The sequence below is a fragment of the Nyctereutes procyonoides genome, unplaced genomic scaffold, assembly GCF_905146905.1.
Source record: "Nyctereutes procyonoides isolate TBG_1078 unplaced genomic scaffold, NYPRO_anot_genome, whole genome shotgun sequence".
NCBI classification, from domain to species: Eukaryota; Metazoa; Chordata; class Mammalia; order Carnivora; family Canidae; genus Nyctereutes; species Nyctereutes procyonoides.
Window position 1 is genome coordinate 4761383 of NW_026575128.1, and position 23790 is coordinate 4785172.

The window sequence follows — 23790 nt, forward strand, 5'->3', positions numbered from 1 at the left end:
AACGGAGCACAGAAAAGTTACCCAACTATTCAGTGGCAAAGCCGGGATCTGTGGGTAGGTGACCCTGTCTCCAAAATTCTGCTTGCACAATAGATTACTCTGTCCCATGGTCTGATTTGGGGGATATTTGAGTGGGGTTTTCTTACTTTTATGACTTAAAACAACTTTGATATTTAAGTTTTAAGACTTTAAAATGACCTTGAAGGAGTTTGCCCTTTTATCCCCTTTAGGTGTTGTTTGGTAATAAGGCATATTTGGAAGGTCTTAAGAACTGCTACTTATTTCTTCGGTGTCAGTTTTGTTTTTTGTTTTTAAAAGGTATTGCTTTTCTTTTAAAATGACTTGATGGTTTCAAAATTAAACTTAAAAAAAGAAATTATTCCCAGGGAAGAGGATTTTCATTAATTTTGTCATATCCTTCAGGCAAGGGGGAAAATGAGCCCTGTGGTCGCCGAGGACGTCCCTGAGTTTGGCTCTAACTCTAGCTTTGTCCTGTTGCAGACAGGTCATTACCTTTCCATTTCTCACAATTGGGCTGAGCACGATCGAACCATGGGGGAACACAGTCCAGACAACAACATCATCTACTTTGAGGCAGAGGAAGATGAGCTGAGCCCCGATGACAAGATGCTCAGGTTTGTGGATAAAAACGGACTGGTGCCTTCCTCATCTGGAACTGTTTATGATAGGACCACTGTTCTCATTGAGCAGGACCCTGGCACTTTGGAGGATGAAGATGATGATGGACAGTGTGGAGAACACTTGCCTTTTCTAGTAGGGGGTGAAGAGGCCTTTCACCTAATAGATCATGAAGCAATGTCCCAGGGTTATGTGCAACACATTATCTCACCAGATCAGATTCACTTAACAATAAACCCTGGTTCCACACCCATGCCAAGAAATATCGAAGGTGCAACTCTCACTCTGCAGTCGGAATGTCCAGAAACAAAACGTAAAGAAGTAAGTAAAGCAAGGGGTGAGGGCCCAGTTTCGCTTTGGAGAAAAATCCTTGCACAACTCGTGTTGGCACTTGTAGCTGGGGGATGAAGGATCCCTGGAATGAGGACCTGCAGTGGCTTTGTGTGTCAACAACATGTATGCTTCACGTTTTGTTGTGACTGCTTCCTGGAGCTTTTAGTTTGTATGGCCACATTGAAATTTGGGAAAGATAAATGATAAGGTTTCAAATTTTCCTCCCCAAATCAGAAATAAAATAGAAATGTCACTGAGGTAAGTCCATGTTTCAGATGCTGAAAGGACTAGATTTGGCTTATCTCTGGGGTGTGTATAAATGATTTGTTTTGGAGATGAGTATCTGCTAGAATATGCTTTGTTTTTGTGGTGAATATTTGATGGATAATAAGGCTTCGCTTTTGTAAGAAACTCAGGCAAGAGACAGTAAATGAGAGCAGGTTATCTAAAATAAGTTTTCATGCTCATATTAGCTACTGTGAGGAAGGTAATGTATGTCACGATGGTTGGAACACTGTAAAGCATTGTACAAATTGTACTTGTGATGATCGTTAGCAGAATGAAAGATATGGTTTAAAGGTAGTGATAGACATTATCTAGGAACCAATTATAGGTCAATTAGAAAAGACAGATCGCTGGTAGTTGCTGTGTCAGGAACTGAACGTAAAAACTTTACCAAACAGACTTAGGGTAAATCATTTAGCAAAATATTTTTCTCTTATGCTGTAATTGAGGGCTTGGAATTGGAGACTTTTATTATTCATACCATATGGCTTTTCCACTGCTAGCCATAGACTCTCAGAGCTGGAAGCAACCTGAGAGAAACCATCTCATCCTACCTCTCACCTCAGGCAGGAATTTCTCTACAGCATCTCTGACATCAGTTCATGTGGTCTCTGCTTGAACGCTTGCAAAATGATGAGAGCACAGGGTTTCACTGCTCAGCCTCGTGCATTTGTTGGCCCGCTCTGATTGTTAGAAAGCTTTTACTTGTATAGAGCCAGAAACCTGCCTTCCTGTAGCTGCTGCCCATCGGCTCTAGTTCTGCCTCCGTGAGCAAGTTAAACCTTCTTCTCACAGGATAGACCAACAGATATTTAAAGATCACAGCTTTCTTTATCTTCTCTTGTATAGGCTAAACACCTTGATTTACATAAGTGTTTCTCTGTGACATTCTTCACCAGTTTCCTTTTTTTTTTTCTTCACCAGTTTCTCATCTGTCTGGCCACCTTGGATTATATGAATTCCAGTTATCCAAAGTCGTCTTAAAATTCACAGTTGAGCACAGTCTCCCAAGTGTGAGGCAGCCAGCACTGAACACTGTGCAACTCTTATCTCTTAATCTAGACACTATACTACAATTGCCGTATAGTTTGTATTTTATTATCAATGACATCATACTTACTCTGAGCTTGTACTTGCAAACCTCTAGAATAGTGATTCTTAACTGGGGCCAGTTTTGTTCCCCATAAGACGGTAATGTATAGAGACATTTTTGGTTGTCACTGGGGAAGTGCTACTGGAATCCAAGGGGTAGATGCCAGTGATCCTATTAAACATTCAGCAAGGCACAGGACAGCCCCCTGCAACAAAGAATTATCTAGCCCAAAATGTTGACTGGCCGTTTTCCAGTAAAACTTTATTTACAAAACAGGCAATGGGCTAGATTTGACCCACTGGCCGGAGTGTGCCTAGCCCTAGACTAGAACAGAGGGAGCTTAAGGAGTAGTTGAAAATAAGGATGGAAAGGCAGCAGAGATCCAGATGTGGAAGGCAGTGATAATGTGCTAAGGGGTTTGGACTATTTTCTGGAAATAGTGGGAAACCGTTGAAAGTGTCTAAGCCAAGGAGTGATGGTTCGGGTAGCATTTTAGAAATACTGCTTTGGTAGCAGTGGTAGCTTGATTGACCAGTTAGGAGGTAGTTGTAGTTTAGATTTGGGGTTTCATTTGAGTCCGAAGAAGGATAATGGCCTTGTAAATAGAATCCAGAGCTTTTGTGAAGGTATAAGAGAACTTTGTATATTACTGGTGTCTGAAGAATGAGCCATGGATTTGGTATGATTCAAAGAATTCATCCATTTTTCCGAGTATGTCGGGTTTCTTCTCTCTCTTAGCTCAGGGGCCACACAGATGATTGATAGAGCTTCAAGACCAGGAAGCATAGGGCAGCCCCGGTGGCGCAGCGGTTTGGCGCCGCCTGCAGCCTGGGGTGTGATCCTGGAGACCCAGGATCAAGTCCCACATCGGGCTCCTTGCATGGAGCCTGCTTCTCTCTCTGCCTGTGTCTCTGCCTCTCTCTCTCTCTGTGTCTCTCATGAATAAATAAAATAAAATCTTTAAAAAAAAAAAAAAAATTAAAAAAAAAAAAAAAAAAAAAAAAGACCAGGAAGCATTTTGAGTAGTTAGAGTACACTGTGATGGGTACTTTAACAGAGGCCTGTTCAGGGTGCCTGTCAGGCTGAGGAGAAAGTGGCGGCCTGCTGTCCACCCCACCATTTAGGAACGGTGAGTCCATAGGAGGAATCAGGATGAGAAAGTTTGGTGGGGCAACTGGTGAGCTTGTTTGGAAAATAGTGAATGTGTAGCCCTTGAGAGAAAGTAAAGTGAACAGGTTGAGAAACCCATTTGGAAATGTGGATCTGAATTTAGTCAAGGATGTGGTTCAGGATTCCTGAAGGTTCAAACCATGGGCAGTTTACTCAAGGGGTCAGAGTTGGTCTGAGAATATAAACGCTAAAAAGAGAAAGAAGAACCAAAGATCACATAGTGAAAGAGATGGGTGGAATGTGATGTTGTGGAAGGCAAGGGAAGTGTGTCAAAAAGCGTGACTGTTCCTCTGTGACCCTGTAGACGGATTGAGGACCCTGAAGGAAGCCATTGGTTTTACTATCTGTGCCTTTGATCACACTGTGAGAAGACTTTCTGTAGAGCACTGAGGGCCAAAGCCAGATTTCCAGTGGTGGAGAAGTGAGTGGGTGGTGAGGAAACCAGAAGCAGGAAGTGTCAAGTTGGTTTGTGTGTGTGTTTCTACTATGGGGTTTGGAGGAAGAAGAGTAATGATGTAGTAGCAGCTCAAGGGGGTTGAATCATTTCTTTAGCACAGAAAATGTGAATATGGCTTAGAGCCTAAACTTCAGGCCATCTTCAGTTAATGATTACTATGTGAAAGTGTTTTGAAAGCAAATGTTGGGGAAACATTAAGATGAATGGAGATAGAGGCTTATTACAGAATAAATCAGAGCTTTTGATGTGCTGATACTTTCGAAGTAAGGAGATGCAGACTTCTCCAAATATTTTGAACTTGGGAAACCATTTTCAGGTCTCATTTCCAGGGTTGGTATTTTGTGGAACACATTTTGGGAAATGCTGATCTAGGCAGGAAAGGAGGAGATGGTAGGGAGGGAATGATTATGCAATCACTTATATGAGCTGTCACTTTGCCACTCTGTGCTCTGGATCTTCCTTGACTCATGATGCGGTTTTGTCCTGATAAACCCATTAGAAGTTGAAAACATGGGAAGTACGTCAAAGATCCCTAACCTCCTGATCTCGTAGCTTAGCCAAGCCTGCCTTAAACGTACTCAGAACTCTTACATTAGCCAGTAGTTGGGCAAAATCATCTGACACAAAGCCAGTTTTATAATAAAATGTTGACCAGCTTATGTAATTGATTGAATATTGTGCTGAAAGTGACAAACAGAATGGCTGTATTGGTACAGAATGGCTGGAAGTGTATCACTTGCCTACCTTCGTGGTGACACGGGGATGCCTGGGAGCTGTGGCTTGCTGCTACTGCCCAGCATCATGAGAAAGTACCCTACCTCATGTTGCCAGCCCAGAGAGAGATCCAAATTCAAAATTTGAAGTCTAGTCTCTCCTGGATGTGTATCACTTCTTTTCTTCACCACCATACAGTTGAACCATCGTAAGTTGGGGACTGTACTTGCAAGCCTGGTTTACTATTCATGTCTTCAGGTCTTTGAACATGTTGCTTAGTGACCAAGCATTCAGGAGACTTGCCTTCCTGAGGCACCATCTTACCTTAGCTTTTGCTTTGACAGTGATTGGGGTGGAGGGAAGCACTTTAATTGGCCTGAAGAGGCCAATGTTTATGACTGATAATACCTTTCATGATGCCTGTGTCCCCCTTTTTTCCCCTTTAAAAAAAAAAAAAAAAAGACTTAGTCCTTTTCCTCCATCCCATGGCCAGGTGTTACTCTTGAGAAATTAAATCATTTGATAACTAGTTAGTCTTCTTGGCTTCCCAAGCAGCTTATTTTCTGAGTCAGATTTTAGCCTGATTTTCCTGTTTACCCTAGATTGTTCTATTGTTTCCTATAGCGTGTAGTTGGCTTACTTATTACTTCACTTTTTTCCTTTGTTGCTTGTCTTGCGTAAAAATAAACCAACCAGAACCTTGCTACAGATACTGTCTTCTCCTTCCACAGAGCGACTGGTGATTCTGACTCTAATTTCATGTATCTGATTCTCACACTTGTTGTCTTACCACCATCCAGCTGCTGGTAGCTTTGAGAAATCGTCAAATATGTGCCATTCTTCGCAAGATCAGCAGTCTAAAGAGGGTTGCTCCTTTAATGTCCTACTCTGGGTTTCTGAGCAGCTGTGTTTCCTTTAGTCAGTTCACGTAGTCCATGGTTTCCCAAGCTTTCCTGCATCCATACCTTCCTGAGAACCTGCTGGGTCTGTCTAGTTACCTGTCTATCCACTTCTGTACGAACCACACTGGTGAACGTAATGTACCCCCTGTGACTAACTGACCCTGCCACTTCTCTGCTCAGTAGTTGGCCAGGGAGTATGAAGAAAGCCAGGAACCGCATACCAGATGTGTTCTTCATGATGTGCCATAGTATTCTGGTGCGTTGATTGGAAAAGAATCTTTTTTTTTTTTTCACCCAAGAAGCACAGTTATAGAGATGCTTTGTGAATTAGGCAGCTTGCTATATTAGTCAGTGACACTCCAAGAGGAGTTTTTTTTTTTAATCTTTTTTTTTTTTAATTTATTTATTTATTATAGTTACAGAGAGAGAGAGAGAGGCAGAGACACAGGCAGAGGGAGAAGCAGGCTCCATGCACCGGGAGCCCGACATGGGATTCGATCCCGGGTCTCCAGGATCGCGCCCTGGGCCAAAGGCAGGCGCCAAACCGCTGCGCCACCCAGGGATCCCTCCAAGAGGAGTTTTGTGGGGGTTTTTCCCCCTTGTGTAACAAATTTGAAGTATAAGAATAAAGGGAAAAATTTGACTCTAGTGTTTTGCAGTACATCCTTTACTTTGGGAGACCTCGTTCCAATTTCGTTCCTCGTTATCAGCCCCTCAGGCAGTGGAATGATCTACTCTCGACAAACCTGGATATTGCTGAGTCTCCCAGAGGGGAACTACTTGCTTTTAGCCTTTGCATACTGTGATTACATTTCTTCCCAGGCTCCCTTCTGAACTCCCACGGAATTGCCATTCAGAACTAGGACTGTTGCTGTTTGAAATTCTAGTGTTGAGGATCCATTCACTCTTTTTCCACAAGCTTTTACTTACCGAGTATCTACTTTTGTAGCTCTCAGAAAGGACAAAGAAATAGTCTCTTCCCTGATGGGCTGGGACTCCAGCAGGGAGACTGCAAGAGGCTGTATGTGCAGGGTCTGTAGGAACCCAGGGCAGGAAGCATTTCTCATTTACCACTGGGAGAAGCCATTTATGCACTTCTCTGCCTGCCTGCATGTGTGTTAGTACCTCTCCGTAGCCATCAGCACTTCCATCATGAAGGCTCCCTGGCCTGGAAAAAGGATGGAGTGGTTTTCTGAACATATTGGTTTTACAGCATGGTACTGCAGGAATAACAGGTCTCAGATTCACATTCTGTATAAGCTGTACCTGTTGGATATTGTTAACATTTTGGTACTGTGGGATATTGGAGAAAAAGCCCAAATTTTAATGTTTTTCTCTTATTTAAATCAAGCCTATTCTTGAAATTGTTTCTTCTGTGATGTGCAAAGGGATAATTTTTAGACCTGGGTTCCATCTTTGTTCCGTGTGGCCTTGGGCAAGCTGCTCTGTTTCCTCTTTTGTGCAACTGAAATAAAAATATCCCATTGCATTTTGTGAAGATTAAATGAGATTTATTCAGACATAAATATACAACAGTATGTGCATAAAACATTTAGCACAGTGTCTGGTTGATCATGGTGGTTCAGTGAATGCTCATTTCATTTCTGTCCCTCCTCGGCCCACATGGTTCTTGAAGGAGGTTTGGGGTAATGTGTTTAAGAAGAGGTTAAAATGGCCTTTGTTAGGAACTCTTTGGGAAACATTTTCTCCTTAGAACATGGTTCTAAATTGTGGTTGGATTCCAGGACAGCCTGCAGAAGCCCCAGTAACCCCTAGGTAGCTGAGCTGTTGTATTCATATCACTATGGAATGTGAACCACCCTTTGTAATCAGGACAACATATTTGTAGTCCTTCTGTGGGGTTCTGTGGACACCAGCCCTTGCCACGGGTTATCTGCTCCCTTTGACTTCCTTAGCACCTGGCCACTGAAAGTTCATTCCATGGGTGGGCAGCTGGAACAGCCAGCAAAGCTGAGGATGCGTTTAAAAAAACCACCTCTCTTACTGAGAGATAATCAACATGTAGCATTATATTAGTTTCAGACTTAGAACATAATGATTCAGTATTTGTGTACATTGTGAAATGATCACCACAGTAAGTCTAGTTAACATTGTCAAGACACATAGTTGCAGTTTTTTTTTTTCTTATGATGAGATGTTTTAAGACCTACTCTCTTAGCATTTTTCAGATATGTAGTATGACACAGTTAACTGTAGTCACCATGCTGAGGCTGCATCCCCATGACTTATTTTAAGAGCTGAGGGTCCTTAGAGCTAAAGAATGAGGACTCCAGATATGCTGAGTGGTGAGAGGGCAAGGCCGCTAGCATCTGCTGAGCGCCTGCTGTGTACTGGTCACTGTGTCAAGGGCTTCAATGTAGCTGTGTGTTTAATCTTCGTAACAATCCATGAAATAGGTACTCTTAGCCCTCATTTTACAGATGAAGAAAACAGGCTTAGAAACATACATACAATCAGCACGTGGTAGAAATGAGGTTTGAACTGAAGATGTTCTGGATGCCAAAGCCTATGCTGTTCTAACTTAACACGCCACCTTTGTAAAGACAGAGGGGAGACTCGGCCGGCACACCTGTGAGCTGTGGAGAGGGGCAGCAGGACGGCGTCAGTTCTGCGAGGGTAAAAGGCTGAGGTGTGGGTAGCACTGTGTGACTCCAGCTCCGGTGGTGGGCAGTGGGAGGCCCGATGAAGGAATGAAGTCACGCAGAGCTCTTAAACATCCACTTTGAGTCCTGTGGTTGCACATTGTAGAGTAGAAGTGAGATCCGTGCAAGCCCGGGAACAGAGCTGGGATCGGGGAGGAGGTCCCCAGTGTTGGGCAGGAATGGGCAGCTCCCACAGCTCTCTTGGCCCGGCCACTGCGTGACTTGTGAGAATGTTCATTCCTGTGCCGGATGCTCAGGACCAGAGACTCCCTTTCCTCACTGAGTATAGGGCCAGTGAGGAGGGTCAAATCTAGTTCTCTTGGTCTCTCATTGTCTTTTTCCTCCAGCAGAAACCCAGCCTTTTCTCTTCCCTGAAAATTTTTTTGAGCTTTTATCTCCTGCAGGCCAGTGTTTAGTTTTCTCATTTTTGCTTGTCTCGTTTACCTTTCCTTCTCTGACTCTGTTGGTTTAACCAGGCAGTCATCTTTGTTAACGATTTCTCTACTCTAGAATTACCCAGAACACCTTGCAAACCAATAGCAGTTCTCTGAAAGCTCATGCTTCTTGACCATTATAACATTACACTCCATCCTCAGTGAGCCTACCCTGCACCCCCTCCGTGCTCCTTACCCTGGGAATCGACAAGTGTTAGAGGCCACCTATCTGCTGCACAGGAAAGTTAAAGGAATGCGATTCTTCAGCTCTTATAGAGAAATGCATACTTTATTATCCAGTGGAATCGGCAGTGAATTGTGTTCATATTATACATAACGTTAGTTAATTTTGAGAGGTGAATTATGTGTCACCTCTTTCACAGGTTCTTTAGATTCAGCTTGAGCATAACCTCCTTTGAGAAGTCTTTCTCAGTGGTCCCCACATCTAAATTAGATGCTTTTTCCCTGTACTTCTATTCTCACCTCCATTATCAGCACAACTTCTCATTTTGGGTCTTTTCTGTCTCTTTGTTTGATTCTCCTCTTCACGTTGGGCTTCTTAAGAGCAGGGACTATTTTTTCCCTCTGCCTAGCACCTTGGACAATATAATCCCCGCGACATAATTTTTTGAAAGCATGATAAACCTTACTTGTATTTAAATGTACCACGTGTTGCAATACCTCTTCTCTGTAACCATGAAAACTTATGTGTTTTTTGCAACTTCCTGTTCGGATCCAGTTTGAGGAGGTTTAGTTTTCCCTTTTGTGAAATTTGGTGCTATTTAAAAACGATTCTGAAAGACTCAGAATGATGACTTCCATTTACTGCTTCCCTCTTGATGGGGTGAGAGATTACTTGTCTATTCAGTACATTATTGGGGGGCAGGCATTGACTCTGACAGTCAACCTGTCTCCTCCACCTTTTCAAAACATTAAAAAAAAATCTATTTATTTATTTGAGAGAGAGACCTCACAAGTGGAGAGGATGGGCAGAGGGAGAGGGAGAAGCCAGCTCCCTGCTGAGCAGGGAGCCTGAATCTGCTGGACCCTAGGACCCTGGAATTATGACCTAAGCTGAAGGCAGACACTCAACCAACTGAGCCATCTAGGCGTCCCCACTGTCTCCCCCACCTTTATTTTGTTATTATTTTTCTCCCCCCATTTTAAACACAAATACCTTCCCCAGTTTGTATCCTCTCCTAACTTTCTCTCCTCTCTCCCTCTTCTCAGCCAAGTTCCTTGAAAGAGTAGTTATATTCATGGTCTTCAGTTCCTTGCTTTTCTCCAACTTCTCAGCCTGTTACATTCTGGCTTCTGTTCTTACCCTTCCAGTGAAGCTAATCTTGCTGGGAGGCTTATGATCTGATGAATCAGGCAAACCCAAGAAATGCTTCAGTAGTCATCTCTGCTACATTTGACCTATTGACCATCCTTCCTTTGTCACTTGTCACCCTTGTCACTGTGTTCCTCAGCATTAAGTCCTGCTGGCTTGGTTTTGTTTGTACAATCATTCCTTCAGCAAATATGAATGTGGTGCCATTCTTCCACGAGGCTAGCCCCTGAGCTGTGACCAAGACAGACATGGGCCCTGTTCTCATGGAGCCTACAGTCCACCAGGAGAGCAGCCATTCATTCATTTAGCTCAACAAGTATTCATTTAGTGCTTTGTGTTTTCTGGCTACCACTGTGCCTACCAACTAAAGAGGTAATGATATAAAACAGTTCCTCAAGGAAGGAGCTTTTAAATGGAAGCTTGAGCTGGCCAAGTGAAAAACCTGGATGGGGCGGGGGTGGGGAGGTGGGAGGTGGGGTGGGGTAGAGGTTGGTCGGGCAAGGAGACTGGAAGGGGTAGTTAATGATTGATTGCACTGTTCCTTATAAAGGTATCAACTGCTGTCTCATCTTAAGAATGAGAGTCTGCTCTTATCAGCTGCCATTGTTGAAGCACTCTGATTGAGACATGCTGCTGCTCTATTGCAGCAGCCACAGTCCCGCTTCTCCTTCCTGGTCAGTGACTGTGTTGAAATCTGCCTGCCCGAACCAAAGAGGTTTTTAGTCTTGATGGGAAACCAGGATATATGCACGAGAGGATAATTAACAACATAGGCTAAGTGCCAAATGAGTGGTAGAGTTAAATATTGGAATTCAGAGAAGGGCACTGTCACTTAGATGTGTGTTGATTGTGGAGTGCCTTGGGGAGGTAGTGAGGCTTGAGTGGAAGGAAGAGAGAGAGAGACTCAGAAAAGCAGAGAAGGAATCAGGCATTTCCAGCAGAAAGAATGGAAGGAGCAGAGGCAGGCAAGTAGGGATTCAGTGTGGCGATTAGGGAAGGAGTCCTGTTGCCTGTAGGCTTAGCAGAGCCTGCTGTTGGGCTGGTGATGGAGTAACAGCATAGAAGGTGGAAGAGGACCTACGGGGGGATCTTGAGTATCAGGTGAAGGGATGTTAGCATCTGAGCATAGAGGTAGCATGTGGAGAACACTGTTTTAGTTATTTGCTTGTTTGTTTTTAAAGATTTTATTTGTTTATTCATGAGAAAGGCAGAGACAAAGGCAGAGGCGAGACTCAGTCCCAGGACCCTGGGATCACTCCCTGAGCCAAAGGCAGACACTCAGCCACTGAGCCACCCAGGTTCCCCTAGATCACTGTTTTAGAACAAATCTGGCAATGATTGGCTTCAGACCTAGGCCCTGAGACATGAGAACGCCTGGAGTGATGGGTAGTAATTCAGTGCAGCAGATGTTTACAGAGCACCTCCTGTGTAGCAGTGGGAAGGCTGTGGAATGAACAGTGAGAGAGCACTTTGCAAGATTGTGCTGGGGGTTGGACAGATGAGACAAGGAGTGGGAGGGGAGATGGGAGGAGTTAGGGCTCCTCCCTTCCCCACACCCACAGGTTTTAGGGTTTGGCAAATTGGGGCCCACAGGTCAAATCCATGCAAATACCTGTATTTGTAGAATGGTTTTTCCATTTTTAAATGATTTGTTTTAAATCAGAAGAATAGTATTTCGTGATAGATGAAAATGATACGACATTCAAATCCTCCTGTCCATAAGTAGTTTTTCTGGAGCACATCCTGGCTTATCCGTTTATATATTTGTTGATGGCTACTTTCAGGGTCAAGTGGTTGTAACAGTCTACATGGCCCACAAAGCCTTAAATATGCACAATTTGGCCCGTTATAGAAACCTTGTAGACCCATTCTTACCTCAGTCCCTCTCTGCTCTCAGGCTGCCTGTCCCCCTTCCCACCTGAGGCTTTTCCCTCCACCAGCTTTTTAAATACCCTTTATTTTTTTTAAAGATTTTATTTACTTATTTATGAAAGACACAGAGAAAGAGAGAGAGGCAGAGACACAGGCAGAGGGAGAAGCAGGCTCCATGCACCGGAAGCCCGATGTGGGATTCGATCCCGGGTCCCCAGGATCAGGCCCTGGACTGCAGGCGGCGCTAAACCACTGAGCCACCCAGGCTGCCCACCCTTTTCTTTATATTCCTCTTGGAAGGAATCTTTTTTTCTGGGTCCTTTCTCCTTACAAATATGCTCAGCCCTACCCTACTCAAAAAAGCATCAACTCAGAAGCCCACTCTTGCTCCTGCTGTCCGTCTCTCATTTCTGCCTCCACTTCACCTTTGGTTTATTCACCTTCGTCCAGACTTCAGGCCCCAGCAGTTCATTAAAATCAGCTTTGCTAAGCCATTAATAGTTCCCAGCTGCTGGGAATCCAGGAGTCTCCTCAGTCCTGTGTTCCTTGTTTTCTTGGTCATTTCATATTCTGATCATTCATTTTCCTTGAGATCCTTTTTCTGTAGGCTTCTATGTCATCATTCTCTTTGGCTTCTCTTCCTGTTTCCCTAGCCCATCCCCACACTCCCTGGAATTCATCTCTCATAGTTCACTCTCACTTCCCTGTTCAGGTTCTTCTCGTGTCCCTGCTGGACTGTTGTTCCTCTTCTCTTAGTCTCTCTACCCCTTCTTCTGTTCTCTTACCTTTCCAGTCCATTCTCTAGTAGGCTACCTGAAGGATCTCTCCTCAACTGCTGATCTGATATGTTGCTCTCTTGGTTAAAACCCATTGATGAGTCTCCATTGTCTTATTCCTCTACTCCATAGCTTGAGTAAGGAGGCTTCACCTTATTTTTCTAGATCCTTCTGCATCCAGTCTCTTACATGCTGCAGGTATGTTTGTGGTTCACTGGTTTATCTGAGGAACACATTTTCAGTTTATCCCTAAAACAACAGGCATGTGAAAAAACAGAGAGAGAGAGAGAGAGAGAGAGAGAGAGAGAGAGAGAAACTCAGCCTTCACTAGGAGGGTTAGATTTCCCTTTTTTATATCCCCAGGCTCCTGGGGCATGTGTGTGTTGTCAGGCTCAGCACAGTTTATAATAATTTGTGCACATCCACCTCCTTAAAATTGGCATTTTTTAAAACCAGAGATTTTTTTTTAAGGTTTTTAAAATTTATTCATGAGAGCACAGAGAGAGAGGCAGAGACACAGGCAGAGGAAGAAGCAGGCTCCATGCAGGAAGCCCGATGTGGGACTCGATCCCGGAATCCCGGGATCACGATCTGAGCCAAAGGCAGATGCTCAACCACTGAGCCACCCAGGTGCCCCCAAAGCAGAGATTTTTGTCTTGTTCACTTGTTTATCTGATATGGTATCTAGCTTGTTGCCTGGGACCCGATAGTTCAGTAAATGTGGAATGAACACTAATAGTGTAGTTGGAGTTGTGGACTGAGGCTTTGGAGCAAGGTTGGGGTCAAAGGATGAAGATGTTCCATGAAAGCTAAAGAGTAGACAGTACTACCGCCCTGGTGTGTACAGTATCAGATCATTTACAGCGTATTTTCATGAATGTTTGATCTCATTTTGTTCCACTCTGCAGCACTGAGACAGGCAGGGCAGGCTTTATTAATACTCCTTTGAGAAGTAAAGAACTGAGGTTCAAGGAAGCAAAATGACTTATGGAAGGTCTTGAACATAAATGCCAGAAATTCATTCTCCTCCTGCTATGTCTAAGTCTGCTTCCCCTGCACTGGGGCAGGTAGGGGAGGGGTTGAGAGATGAGAGATAAGTTCCAGGATATACCTACATATCAATTGAAGGGAAAGGAGTAGCTTGGAGAAGAAGATAAAGAGAGCCCTGTGGAATTGCTGTGTTGTGAAGGCCAAGTTTTTTTTTTTTTTTTGGGGGTGGGGGTGGGGGGGAGGTACATCACTGATGAGAGAGTTTTGCAAGTGAAGGCAAATGAAGAAGGATGGAAGGGTTGGCCACCAGGAAGTGCAAGAGAATCATTTCCTGCAGTGAAACCCACTTGCCAAGTTGTTAAGGAGTATGTGGGCATCAAAGGAGATGGAGGCACACATGTATGCTACCCTCTCAAGAAGTTTGGCGGTGAAAGTGAAACGGAGAGGCTGGCATTTTGGGAACTGTTATACTGTAAATACTCCAAGAAATTCATGATACAGTGTTTTTATTTCATAGACTTGAAACTATGGTAGGGATATACTGCATGATGACCGAGCATATCAATGTCAGGATGCTTTAGACTCAGTTCAACATTGGCCAGTTCCAGTCAAGGTGGGGTGCCACAAGGCAGGGTGTTTAATCAAGCTTTAAAGCCAACGGATGCCTGGGTGGTGTAGTTGGTTAAGTGTCAGACTCTTGGTTTCAGTTCAGGTGGTGATCTCAGGGTCATGAGATGGAGCCTCTCATCGGGCTCTACTCATCACAGAGTCTGCTTAAGACTCTGCACTCCCAACCCCGCATACACTGTCTGTCTGTCTCTCTCTTTCTTAAATAAATAAGTAAATCTTTAAAAAAAGAAAGAAACCCAAAGCAAGCCAAAATGTTATTTCAGTATAGGTAACTATGAGCGGCCCAGCTTTAGAGGCTAGATGTATACCAGAGTCTGAAAAACCCCTTTTTATATTAATTTAGAATATTCATCTGCGTACAAGCTTATCTCATCCCCATGACTTATTATTTGTTGTTGTGGCATGATTTGATCCATGGGAAGATTTCCCCGCTTTGGTGTTCGAGGTGGTTTTTTGTGCTTATGATACAAACCTCTGTGTGTTGTGCACATTTCCTGGGAGCCAGGCTCTGCAGGGAGTTAGGCCCTCGGCAGCTCTTTTGTCCTATTGATGAGGTGTTCTTTGTCTGCCAGGTAAAGCGGTACCAGTGCACCTTTGAGGGCTGTCCCCGCACCTACAGCACAGCAGGCAACCTGCGCACCCACCAGAAGACTCACCGAGGAGAGTACACCTTTGTCTGTAATCAGGAGGGCTGCGGCAAGGCCTTCCTCACCTCCTACAGCCTCAGGATCCATGTGCGAGTGCACACGAAGGAGAAGCCATTTGAGTGCGACGTGCAGGGCTGTGAGAAGGCATTCAACACGCTGTACAGGTGTGTACACGCCTCTTCTCCAGCTTCTGACCCTGGCCTTGTGATTGCAGAGCCCTCCCCTTGCCCTGTGCAAATGTGTACTGCCAGGGTTTTAAACGGCACAGCAAGGGGGCGCCTGGGAGGTTCAGTTGCTTGAGCCACTGACTCTTGGTCTCAGAGCCATGAGTTCAAGCCCCCTGCTGGGTTCCATGCTGGGCATGGAGCCTACCTAAAAAAATAATAAAAAAGGGATCCCTGGGTGGCGCAGCGGTTTGGCGCCTGCCTTTGGCTCAGGGCGCGATCCTGGAGACCCGGGATCGAATCCCATATCGGGCTCCCGGTGCATGGAGCCTGCTTCTCCCTCTGCCTGTGTCTCTGCTTCTCTCTCTCTCTCTCTCTCTCTCTCTGTGACTATCATAAATAAATAAATTAAAAAAAATAAAAAATAATAAAAAATAATAAAATAAATGAAGAGCACAGCGGTGCTCAACTGTTTAACATTTGCTGGAGGAACTTATTACTTAAAAATTGACATAAAAGGGGGTAATTAAAAACGATAATATATTTGTGTTCAAATACCGGCCTGGGGATTTTATTTTTTTTATTTTATTTTATTATTTTATTTTATTTTTATTATTATTATTTTTTTGACGGCGACCACCGCTTTTATGGGCCTGGGGATTTTAATACTTGGCCTGTTGCCTCCTCTTGGCTCAGGGCCTGTACTGAGGCTTCTGTCAACTTTTGGTCCTTTCTCACTTTGAAGATAACTTTTTTCTACCACTTGTTAGCCAGTTCCCTTTTACACCATTTGTATCAGGAAACCATGTCTTCTTCAGCTTTGGGTCCAAAGTAACAAACACGGCAATAGCTAACACTTAAGAAGCTCTCACTGTGTGTGAAGCACTATTCTGGGTGTTCATCCTCACAGCAGCTGACAAGTAAGTGGAAGCACAGAGAGGTTTTGTAACTGGCTCAGGGCCCCCCCCATCCAGTAGGAAATGGGTCCGGGATTTGAGTCCCAGGCAGTCTGGCTGCAGAGTCATACTCCTACTGGTAAGCTACATACTTTTCTGAATTTCTCTTCAAGTAAACAATTTTGGATGCTGCTGTATAATGGATATGGAATTCTTATGCCCTGGATCCCGAAGCACGTTAAGCTGACATGAGTGGGGAGGCTCTGTAGTACATTATGCAAATGACAAAGGGACTTTCTCTGTGGAACATCTTGCAGGCTGAAAGCACATCAGAGGCTTCACACAGGGAAAACGTTTAACTGTGAATCTGAAGGCTGCAGCAAGTACTTCACCACACTCAGTGATCTGAGGAAGCACATTCGAACCCATACAGGAGAAAAGCCATTTCGGTAAGTCTCACAATTTTCCCTTCCCTTTGTCACTGACCAGGTTGTGGCTGGGTCTCTTCATGTGCCCTGACATTTTTCAGAGCAGAATGAAAACTGCCCCTGTCAGTTCTTTGGCAGCGTTGGCTCTCCCCAACATAGCTACAACCAACTACTCCACACAGGAGGAGTAATGACGGATTCTAAGAGCATCCTTCTTTTGGACTGTGATGATGGCCTTTCTGCCGCAGGGTTTCCCCTTTTCAATGAGCATTTGTTGAAACTCAACATGGGAGGCACTTATCAGTGCTAGAGAAATACTAAGACACGCTCTTCTCTAGGGAACATCATCTAGTGAGAAAGAACCACAAGTAACCAGACAGTATATGAGACCGAGGTGCCCACACAGCTTTGAGCACAGCAAAAGGGAGAGCAACCTAAAAATCTAGGTGGGGAGTGGAGGAGATGAGAGGGGAAATGAGGGGATAAGAATGCAGGTATTTTGTTGCTTGTTGTTGTCTTGTAATGTGTGTGTATACACACACATATAGGAGCATCCATTTTTGTATATTTCAGTCTCTATATATGTGTGCACATATGTATATTGAATGTACCCACACATAAATGTGTAACTTTGAAGGAAGGACTTGTATGATCTACCTTCTTCTCTGCTTATAGCATGTGGCATGGTTCTGGGCATTCAGTAGGGGTTCAAAAACAAGTTTGGGATGATTATATGACATTTTCTTTTCTTTTTTAATATGACATTTTCTTAATAAGATTATCAGTTTGTAAGGATTCCCCCTAAATATAATAGATGTATTACTAAAAATTGCCCATAAACCTTGTCTCCAAATTGTGGCAGAAGAGACTGCTGTTACATACATGGCATCACATGGGCTACCTTTCCCCTCTCAAGTCTCTCATCTCCTTATCAGGATCCTTTGATGGTGCCCCTGTCTTCAGGGACAGTCCACTCTTAAATACCAATTAAATGGAATGGTGTTCTAAAATTAAAGTTTCATTCCTGAATTGTAATCCCTCTAACAGCAAGAGTATTTACTTATTTAATTAATTAGTAAGTGAGTGAGTAAGCTGTATGCCCAACATGAGGTTTGAATTCACAACCCCGGATTAAGAGTTGCATGCTCTGTGGGTTGAGCCAACCAGACATCCCTAAAAGCGAGAGTATTTAGATTCTAGTTAGTTACTCTCCAGATTCTGTGAAGCTTGGGTTACTTTTTACCCCATAAGGCTGTCGAGGGGACTCTAATTTCTATTCAGTCACATGCATTTTTGTGATGATTAAAACTGCTAATTTTTCTTGAATATTAGATGGGACTTTAGACACAATGATTATGATTATTAAGAAGTAAAATGCTCCAGAGAAGCTTTCTACTTAAAGAAATAAAATACTTTGGCTTACAAGAAAATGCATTCATTCATATAAATAGTTATTGAAAGCCTGCTATATGCAAGAACTACAAGCCTGCTATGTGCAAGAACTACGGCAGATATAAAGGACTACTTGGACCCTGCCCTTCAGAGTTTATAATCTAGGAGAACAGATAACAAATGTATACACATAGAGATAAAATAATATTGGAAATTACAGGTGCCATAAAAGAAGAACATAGATAATGGCTCAGGAGTTCTCAGGAGGGAAAGATTTCTTCCAGCTCTGGTTATCAAGAAAGTAAAAGAGAGAGAAGTGGGTCTTGACACTGAAGGTTATAAATAAGTCATTACAACCATTATATATTATATATCATATGGCCAATGTAGTTGGGAGTGATTTTGTTTTGGTGTTATATTTAGGCTTCCTGCCTTTGTGAGAGCTTCTCTACCCACTATTGACATTCCTAGTTTTCCACTGGCAGTAGATTTTCCGTATCAGCTCTGATTGTCAATAGAATTCTGTTAAGTAATTCATCAAAAAGCTCTTATTGTCAGAGCTCTCAACATGTGACTTACTTGTAGGAGAAGAAATATTTATCCTGGACCATCAGTTCCCTCTGTTCCCAGATTTGTCACTTTTTTCAATGACCTGTCTTCATTTTCCATCTCTAAAACCAATTTCCTCAATCAGATCTCAGTGTTCTGAACATTTGTGTTAGTTTGAGCTTGTATTTATAAGAGATGTTGAAGATAAAGGCCTATTTACCTAATGACTGCTGTTTCTCTTTGCTTAAACAACTTACTTAGGTGTGATCATGATGGCTGTGGGAAAGCATTTGCAGCAAGCCACCACCTTAAAACTCACGTCCGTACACATACTGGTGAGTTTAAGCTGATTTTTTTTTAACCTTCATCAAGCTATGTTTCTTTGGAGAACTGTAGAGCTTCATGGAGAGAGCAAGCCTAAATCAGCGTAGCCTTCACCTATAATATTTGAGTTTCTTTCAGAGGTAAAAGGATGTAAAAGTTGTACTCAGGAATCCAGCCTTAAGAAATGAAGCCAGTGGGGCACCTGGGTGGCTCAGTGGTTGAGAGTCTGCTTTTGGCTTAGGTTGTGATCCTGGAGTCCCGGGATCAAGTCCTACATCAGACTCTCCTCAGGGAGCCTGCTTCTCCCTCTGCCTATGTCTCTGCCTCTCTCTGTGTGTCTCTCATGAATAAATAAATAAAATCTTAAAAAAAAAAAAAAAGAAATGAAAGAAAAAAGAAGTGAAACCAGTACAGAGATTCTCAAAGAACCTGTGAGGGAAAAAAAAAACTACTCTTGTCTTTAAACTTGCCAGGAGCAGGCCATTTTGCTCTACATTAAGTTTTAGGACGGAGATGGTTAACATGTAATTTTTCCAACTTTTAACGACTATTACCTGAACCCTCGTAGGAATATTTACTTCCCCTGTTAGGGAAGAGTAGATGTCTGAATCCAGTGAAATAATGTTATGGAAACACTAATACTACTTGTCATTCTTGCAGGTGAAAGACCCTTCTTCTGCCCCAGTAATGGCTGTGAGAAAACATTTAGCACTCAATACAGTCTCAAAAGTCACATGAAAGGTCATGACAACAAAGGAAACTCATACAATGCACTTCCAAATCACAATGGATCAGAGGTGCGCAGTGTTTTGTCTCTTGTTTTGATCTAGGCAGCACAGAACAGCAACAGTTGTTTGTATATCAAAATAAAAGGGCAAAATGTCTTCTCTATGTGTCTGTCAGTGAGAGGGAAGAAATCAGGGTCAAGATCTGTATCTTTGTGATGGGGTGGTGCAAGCAGAAATTTCAGCCCGTGCCCTGTGCTTCAGCTTTTGATTCAGCTCTGCCTCCTTCCCATCAGGTATGCCTTGAAACCAGAGGTCTCACATGTTTCCAGAGGGTCAACCATATGCTCTAAATGGGTCTCATTTTCTCATTTGTGTTTATGAAATGTACATCTGTGGTTGCGTTTGGAACACAGATTAATGTTTTGCCTCACATGTCTGTTTAATCTGTCATTGGAGAACCAGGTAGAGTCTGGAAGCTTTCTTGCCCTTTTGAATTGTCCATAGGCCAGAAGGTTTGAGAGGCACTGGTGGGAAGTGCTGAACCACAGAACATGCCTCTGCAGAGTTTTGGACAGTTTGTTCTTTGCCAAGTCCCTCCACCATATCTCCCTCTCCTCTGCAGCTCTGTTCTGGAGAGGTCCTGGGAGAAATTTACTGATTTTACTTCTATTGTGGTGGTGGACACTTATGTATGTCTCTTAAACCTAGGAAGTGAGTATTATTATCTTACTATTTCAAAGATAAAGAAACTGAAGCTCACTGTCCCCCTTTTGAATCATTAGGTAATACTGATTTCGATTTTGGAGAGACAGCATATTTAAATTCTGTGGTTTCCAATTTTTAAACAGCAGAAGATCCCTTCCAACAGATTTCTGCCCATGTATCTTATTAGTAATAATAACTAACACTTACTGAGTGTTTACGTTGTGCCAAATTTGATGCTAAGTGCTTTTAATATGGACTGTCTCACTCAGAAGAGCTATGTAAGGTCAGTGCTATTATTAGCCTCATATTACCAATAAAGAAACTTTTGAGATAGGGAGAAATTAAATTACCTGCCTGAGTATCCAGAGTTTGTAATTAGTGTAATTTAGGCAGGCAGTCTGATTCCAGAGCCTGGTTCTTGACCCCTATGTTGTGAGAGGCAAAATAACATGAGCTGTGAAGGCTGTGGCCTCTGGAGCTCTGCTGCCGATCAGATGGATGCCTTTAGGCAAATGGCTTTTTTTGCGCCTTGGTTTCTTCTTCTGGAAAGCCAGATAAAAATACTAAGATCTGAGAGTCTTTGCTTACTAAGCTGCATGTATTAAGTCATGATCAGTCTTCTTATTCATGTGACAAGCCAAGGACACTTTAACTGGTGACAGCCCCTTAAGCACTGGGATGCCCAGTGCATGGTGCTCAGGTCTTGTCTTCTCTGGCTCACAGCTCAGTCCCCAGTGGTGGGAAGCTTCTCCTGTCTCAGGCTTTCAGTGCCATCTAGATTGCCTCTGAGTCCTAAATAAAGATCTCCAGCCTGGATCTCTTCCTGAACTCTACACTTGTACAGACAGTCCCCACTTAGAATGATTTGATTTTATGGGTGTGAAAATGATATGCATTCACTAGAAACCATACTTTGAATTTTGATTTGAATCTTTTCCCGGTCTAACGGCAGGTGGTATGATCCTCTCTTCATTTGATCTTAGCCAAAAGGCTGAGCTGTGATATGTATGATCCTCTCTTGTGATGCTGGGCAGTGAGAACGAGTCATAACCCCCCATCAGCCCTGCAATAACAAGAGTAAACAACTGATACACAACAGACCCATTCAACCAGTCTGTTTTTTCCCCTTTCAGTACAGTGTTCAATCAATTACACGAGCTAGTCAGCATTTTGTTATAAAATCATCTTTGTGTTAAATCGTTTTGCCCAACTATAGGCTAATGTAAGTGTTCTAAGTGCGTTTCAGGTAGGTTGGGCTGAGCTGTGAAGTTTGGAAAAGTAGGTGTTCGATGTATTTTTTGACTTAGGATGGGTTTATCAGGACATAGCTGCACTGTAAGTTGAGGAAGATAATATATATTCAACCTCCTTTTTCAACCCAGAAATCCTCAGTCTTTTCAAATTTGATATGTCCAAACCTCCTTAGCCTGTGGGTCCCTACCTTAGTAAATGGCACCTCAGTGTCTCCAGTGGCACAGGCCAAAAATCTTGGAGTCATTCTTGATACGTCTTCTTTCCCCCCTCATACTCTACATCTGTCAACAAAGTCTCAGCTCTACCATGAGAATAGATGTGGAATCTGATCACTTCTGATACTTTGTTCAGGCTGGTGTCAGCTTTTGTCTGGATTACTGCAGTAACCACTAGGTGGTCTTCCTCGAACCTCCCCCTTCTCCTCACTCCCACCCTGCCCTGACACAGACTGGTCTACATATTTCACCCAGAGCAATCTTTCTAAACCATAAGGCAAATAACTTCTGTCCTCTGTTCATAACTCTCCAGTAGCTTCTTCCGTCACTTACAGCAAAAGTCAGAATCTGTACAGTGGCCCACAAGGCCCTATAGACTCTGGTCTCTCGCCTCATTTACTTCTCTTCCTCTCACTTTAGCTGTACTGTCCTCCTTGTGGTGCCTGGAACAAGGGAAGCCAATCCCTGCCTCCGGGCCTTTGTATTTGCTGTGCCCCCTGCTTGGAACACTTTTCCCAGATGTGTGCATGACCCATGCTCTCTTCTCTTCAGTATCTGCCCAAATGCCAGCTTATCTCAGAAGCCTTCCCTGGTCTAATAAAAGGGCATCTCCTGCCCCAGCCGTCTCTATTTCCTTTACCCTCCATAGCATTTAGCATCATCTTGTATTCTTCGGGGATTTTGTCACCCTCTCTTCATCCCCCCTCACCCCTCCCATGTAAGCTCTGTGGTGGCAGGGACCTTGTTTTGTTCATTATTGTATCCTTGGGCCTAGAACGGTGCCTAATACATAGTAGACGCTCAGCGAATATTTGTTGAACGCATGTATGAATGGGAACATCTGATCCATGAGGTAAGCAGAGTTACCACTTAAAGTGTGTAGTAAATTGCAGCTGGCATCCTAGGAATCCAAAGTTCAGAGTTAGTCTAGGCAGTCATAGTGGGAAAGTATAAAGCCTCAATTCTGCTCTGAGTAAGGATCCCTGAGGTGCTGGGGACACAGTGATGCAATGGAAGATGGACTTCTCATCAGAAGCACTGGGTTTGTGTTCTGCTAATTAGCTGTGTGATTTTGGACAGTTCACTACCAGTCTTAGCATTAACTTTCTCATATTTAAAAAGGGAATATAAAATAATACTTCAGGTTTATATGAATAGCAGATGAGATCATGTGAAATTGCTTTGTAAATGGTATGACTGATTATACAAATATTATTAATTTGCTATTATTACAGCTTTTGTTACTCTGGAGCCTGAGTCATGAGATAATTCTTAAACTCTTTATTATTCATCTTTAAGAAATATGACATTCTTTAAAAAAACATAAGACATTCTTTTAAGAATATCAGGATTTTAAAAATTAAAATAATTCACAGAGCCCTTGCTTTGGATGGTTTTTACCTCTCCAAGTAATAAATCTAGACATTTGGAACTGTAGGGACATTGTGATCAACTGTTTTATTACATGCTATGCTACTATAAATCCTGATTTTTTTTGTTACTCAATTCGAATTTTTTCTCCTTCACAGGATACAAATCATTCACTTTGTCTGAGTGACTTGAGCCTTCTGTCCACAGATTCTGAACTTCGAGAAAATTCTACAGTAAGTGTACCTCTGATACGGGTGTGAGAAAAATAAGTTCAAGAATTGAGCACTCCCTTTGGTGGGAAAATTGAGGGAGGCCAACCTTTGCAGTCTTCCAGACTTGGTTGTGTCCAATTACTGACCCGTTAGGGCTGTTTTGGTTTTGGTTTTACTTCCTCATAGAGCCTCCATGGGAGAGCTTGTTCTCTCTAATGCCTGATGCCTTTACTCACCTGATAACCTCTGGCCCTAGAAGTTTCATTCTTTTGTTCATCTAGCAAATATTTATTGAGTGCCTAATCCATTGGGCAGTGTGTTGGTACTGAGCTTGTAGTGGTAAAAAACTAGGTGTGGTCTGTCCTTGAGCTTAAAATTAGTCAACTATAAGGGGGAGCCAGAATTCACCCAGAATTCCAGTTTGCAGACTTTCTCAAGCCCTGCCAATCTGACTAGAGTCTGTCTTGGAGCTCACTGCATTGGCATCCCAAAGGGAACCTTCTCTATAAGCCTTCTTCTTCTTCTTTTTTTTTTTTAAATTTTTATTTATTTATGATAGTCACACACAGAGAGAAAGAGAGAGGCAGAGACATAGGCAGAGGGAGAAGCAGGCT

The 23790-nt window shown here is 43.1% G+C and overlaps 1 protein-coding gene across 2 annotated transcripts in view; it reads left to right on the top strand.

Annotated features, from left to right (window-relative positions):
* MTF1 (metal regulatory transcription factor 1) overlaps positions 1-23790 on the top strand; it is a 37568-nt gene that overhangs the window by 1549 nt on the left and 12229 nt on the right. For both annotated transcript variants that reach the window (XM_055341890.1, XM_055341891.1), the window contains exons 2-7: positions 502-960; positions 14864-15102; positions 16316-16447; positions 18629-18702; positions 19352-19488; positions 23123-23197. In XM_055341890.1, the coding sequence (XP_055197865.1) occupies positions 553-960; positions 14864-15102; positions 16316-16447; positions 18629-18702; positions 19352-19488; positions 23123-23197 (1065 nt within the window). In that variant the 5' untranslated portion in view covers positions 502-552. The remainder of the gene's footprint in view (positions 1-501; positions 961-14863; positions 15103-16315; positions 16448-18628; positions 18703-19351; positions 19489-23122; positions 23198-23790) is intronic.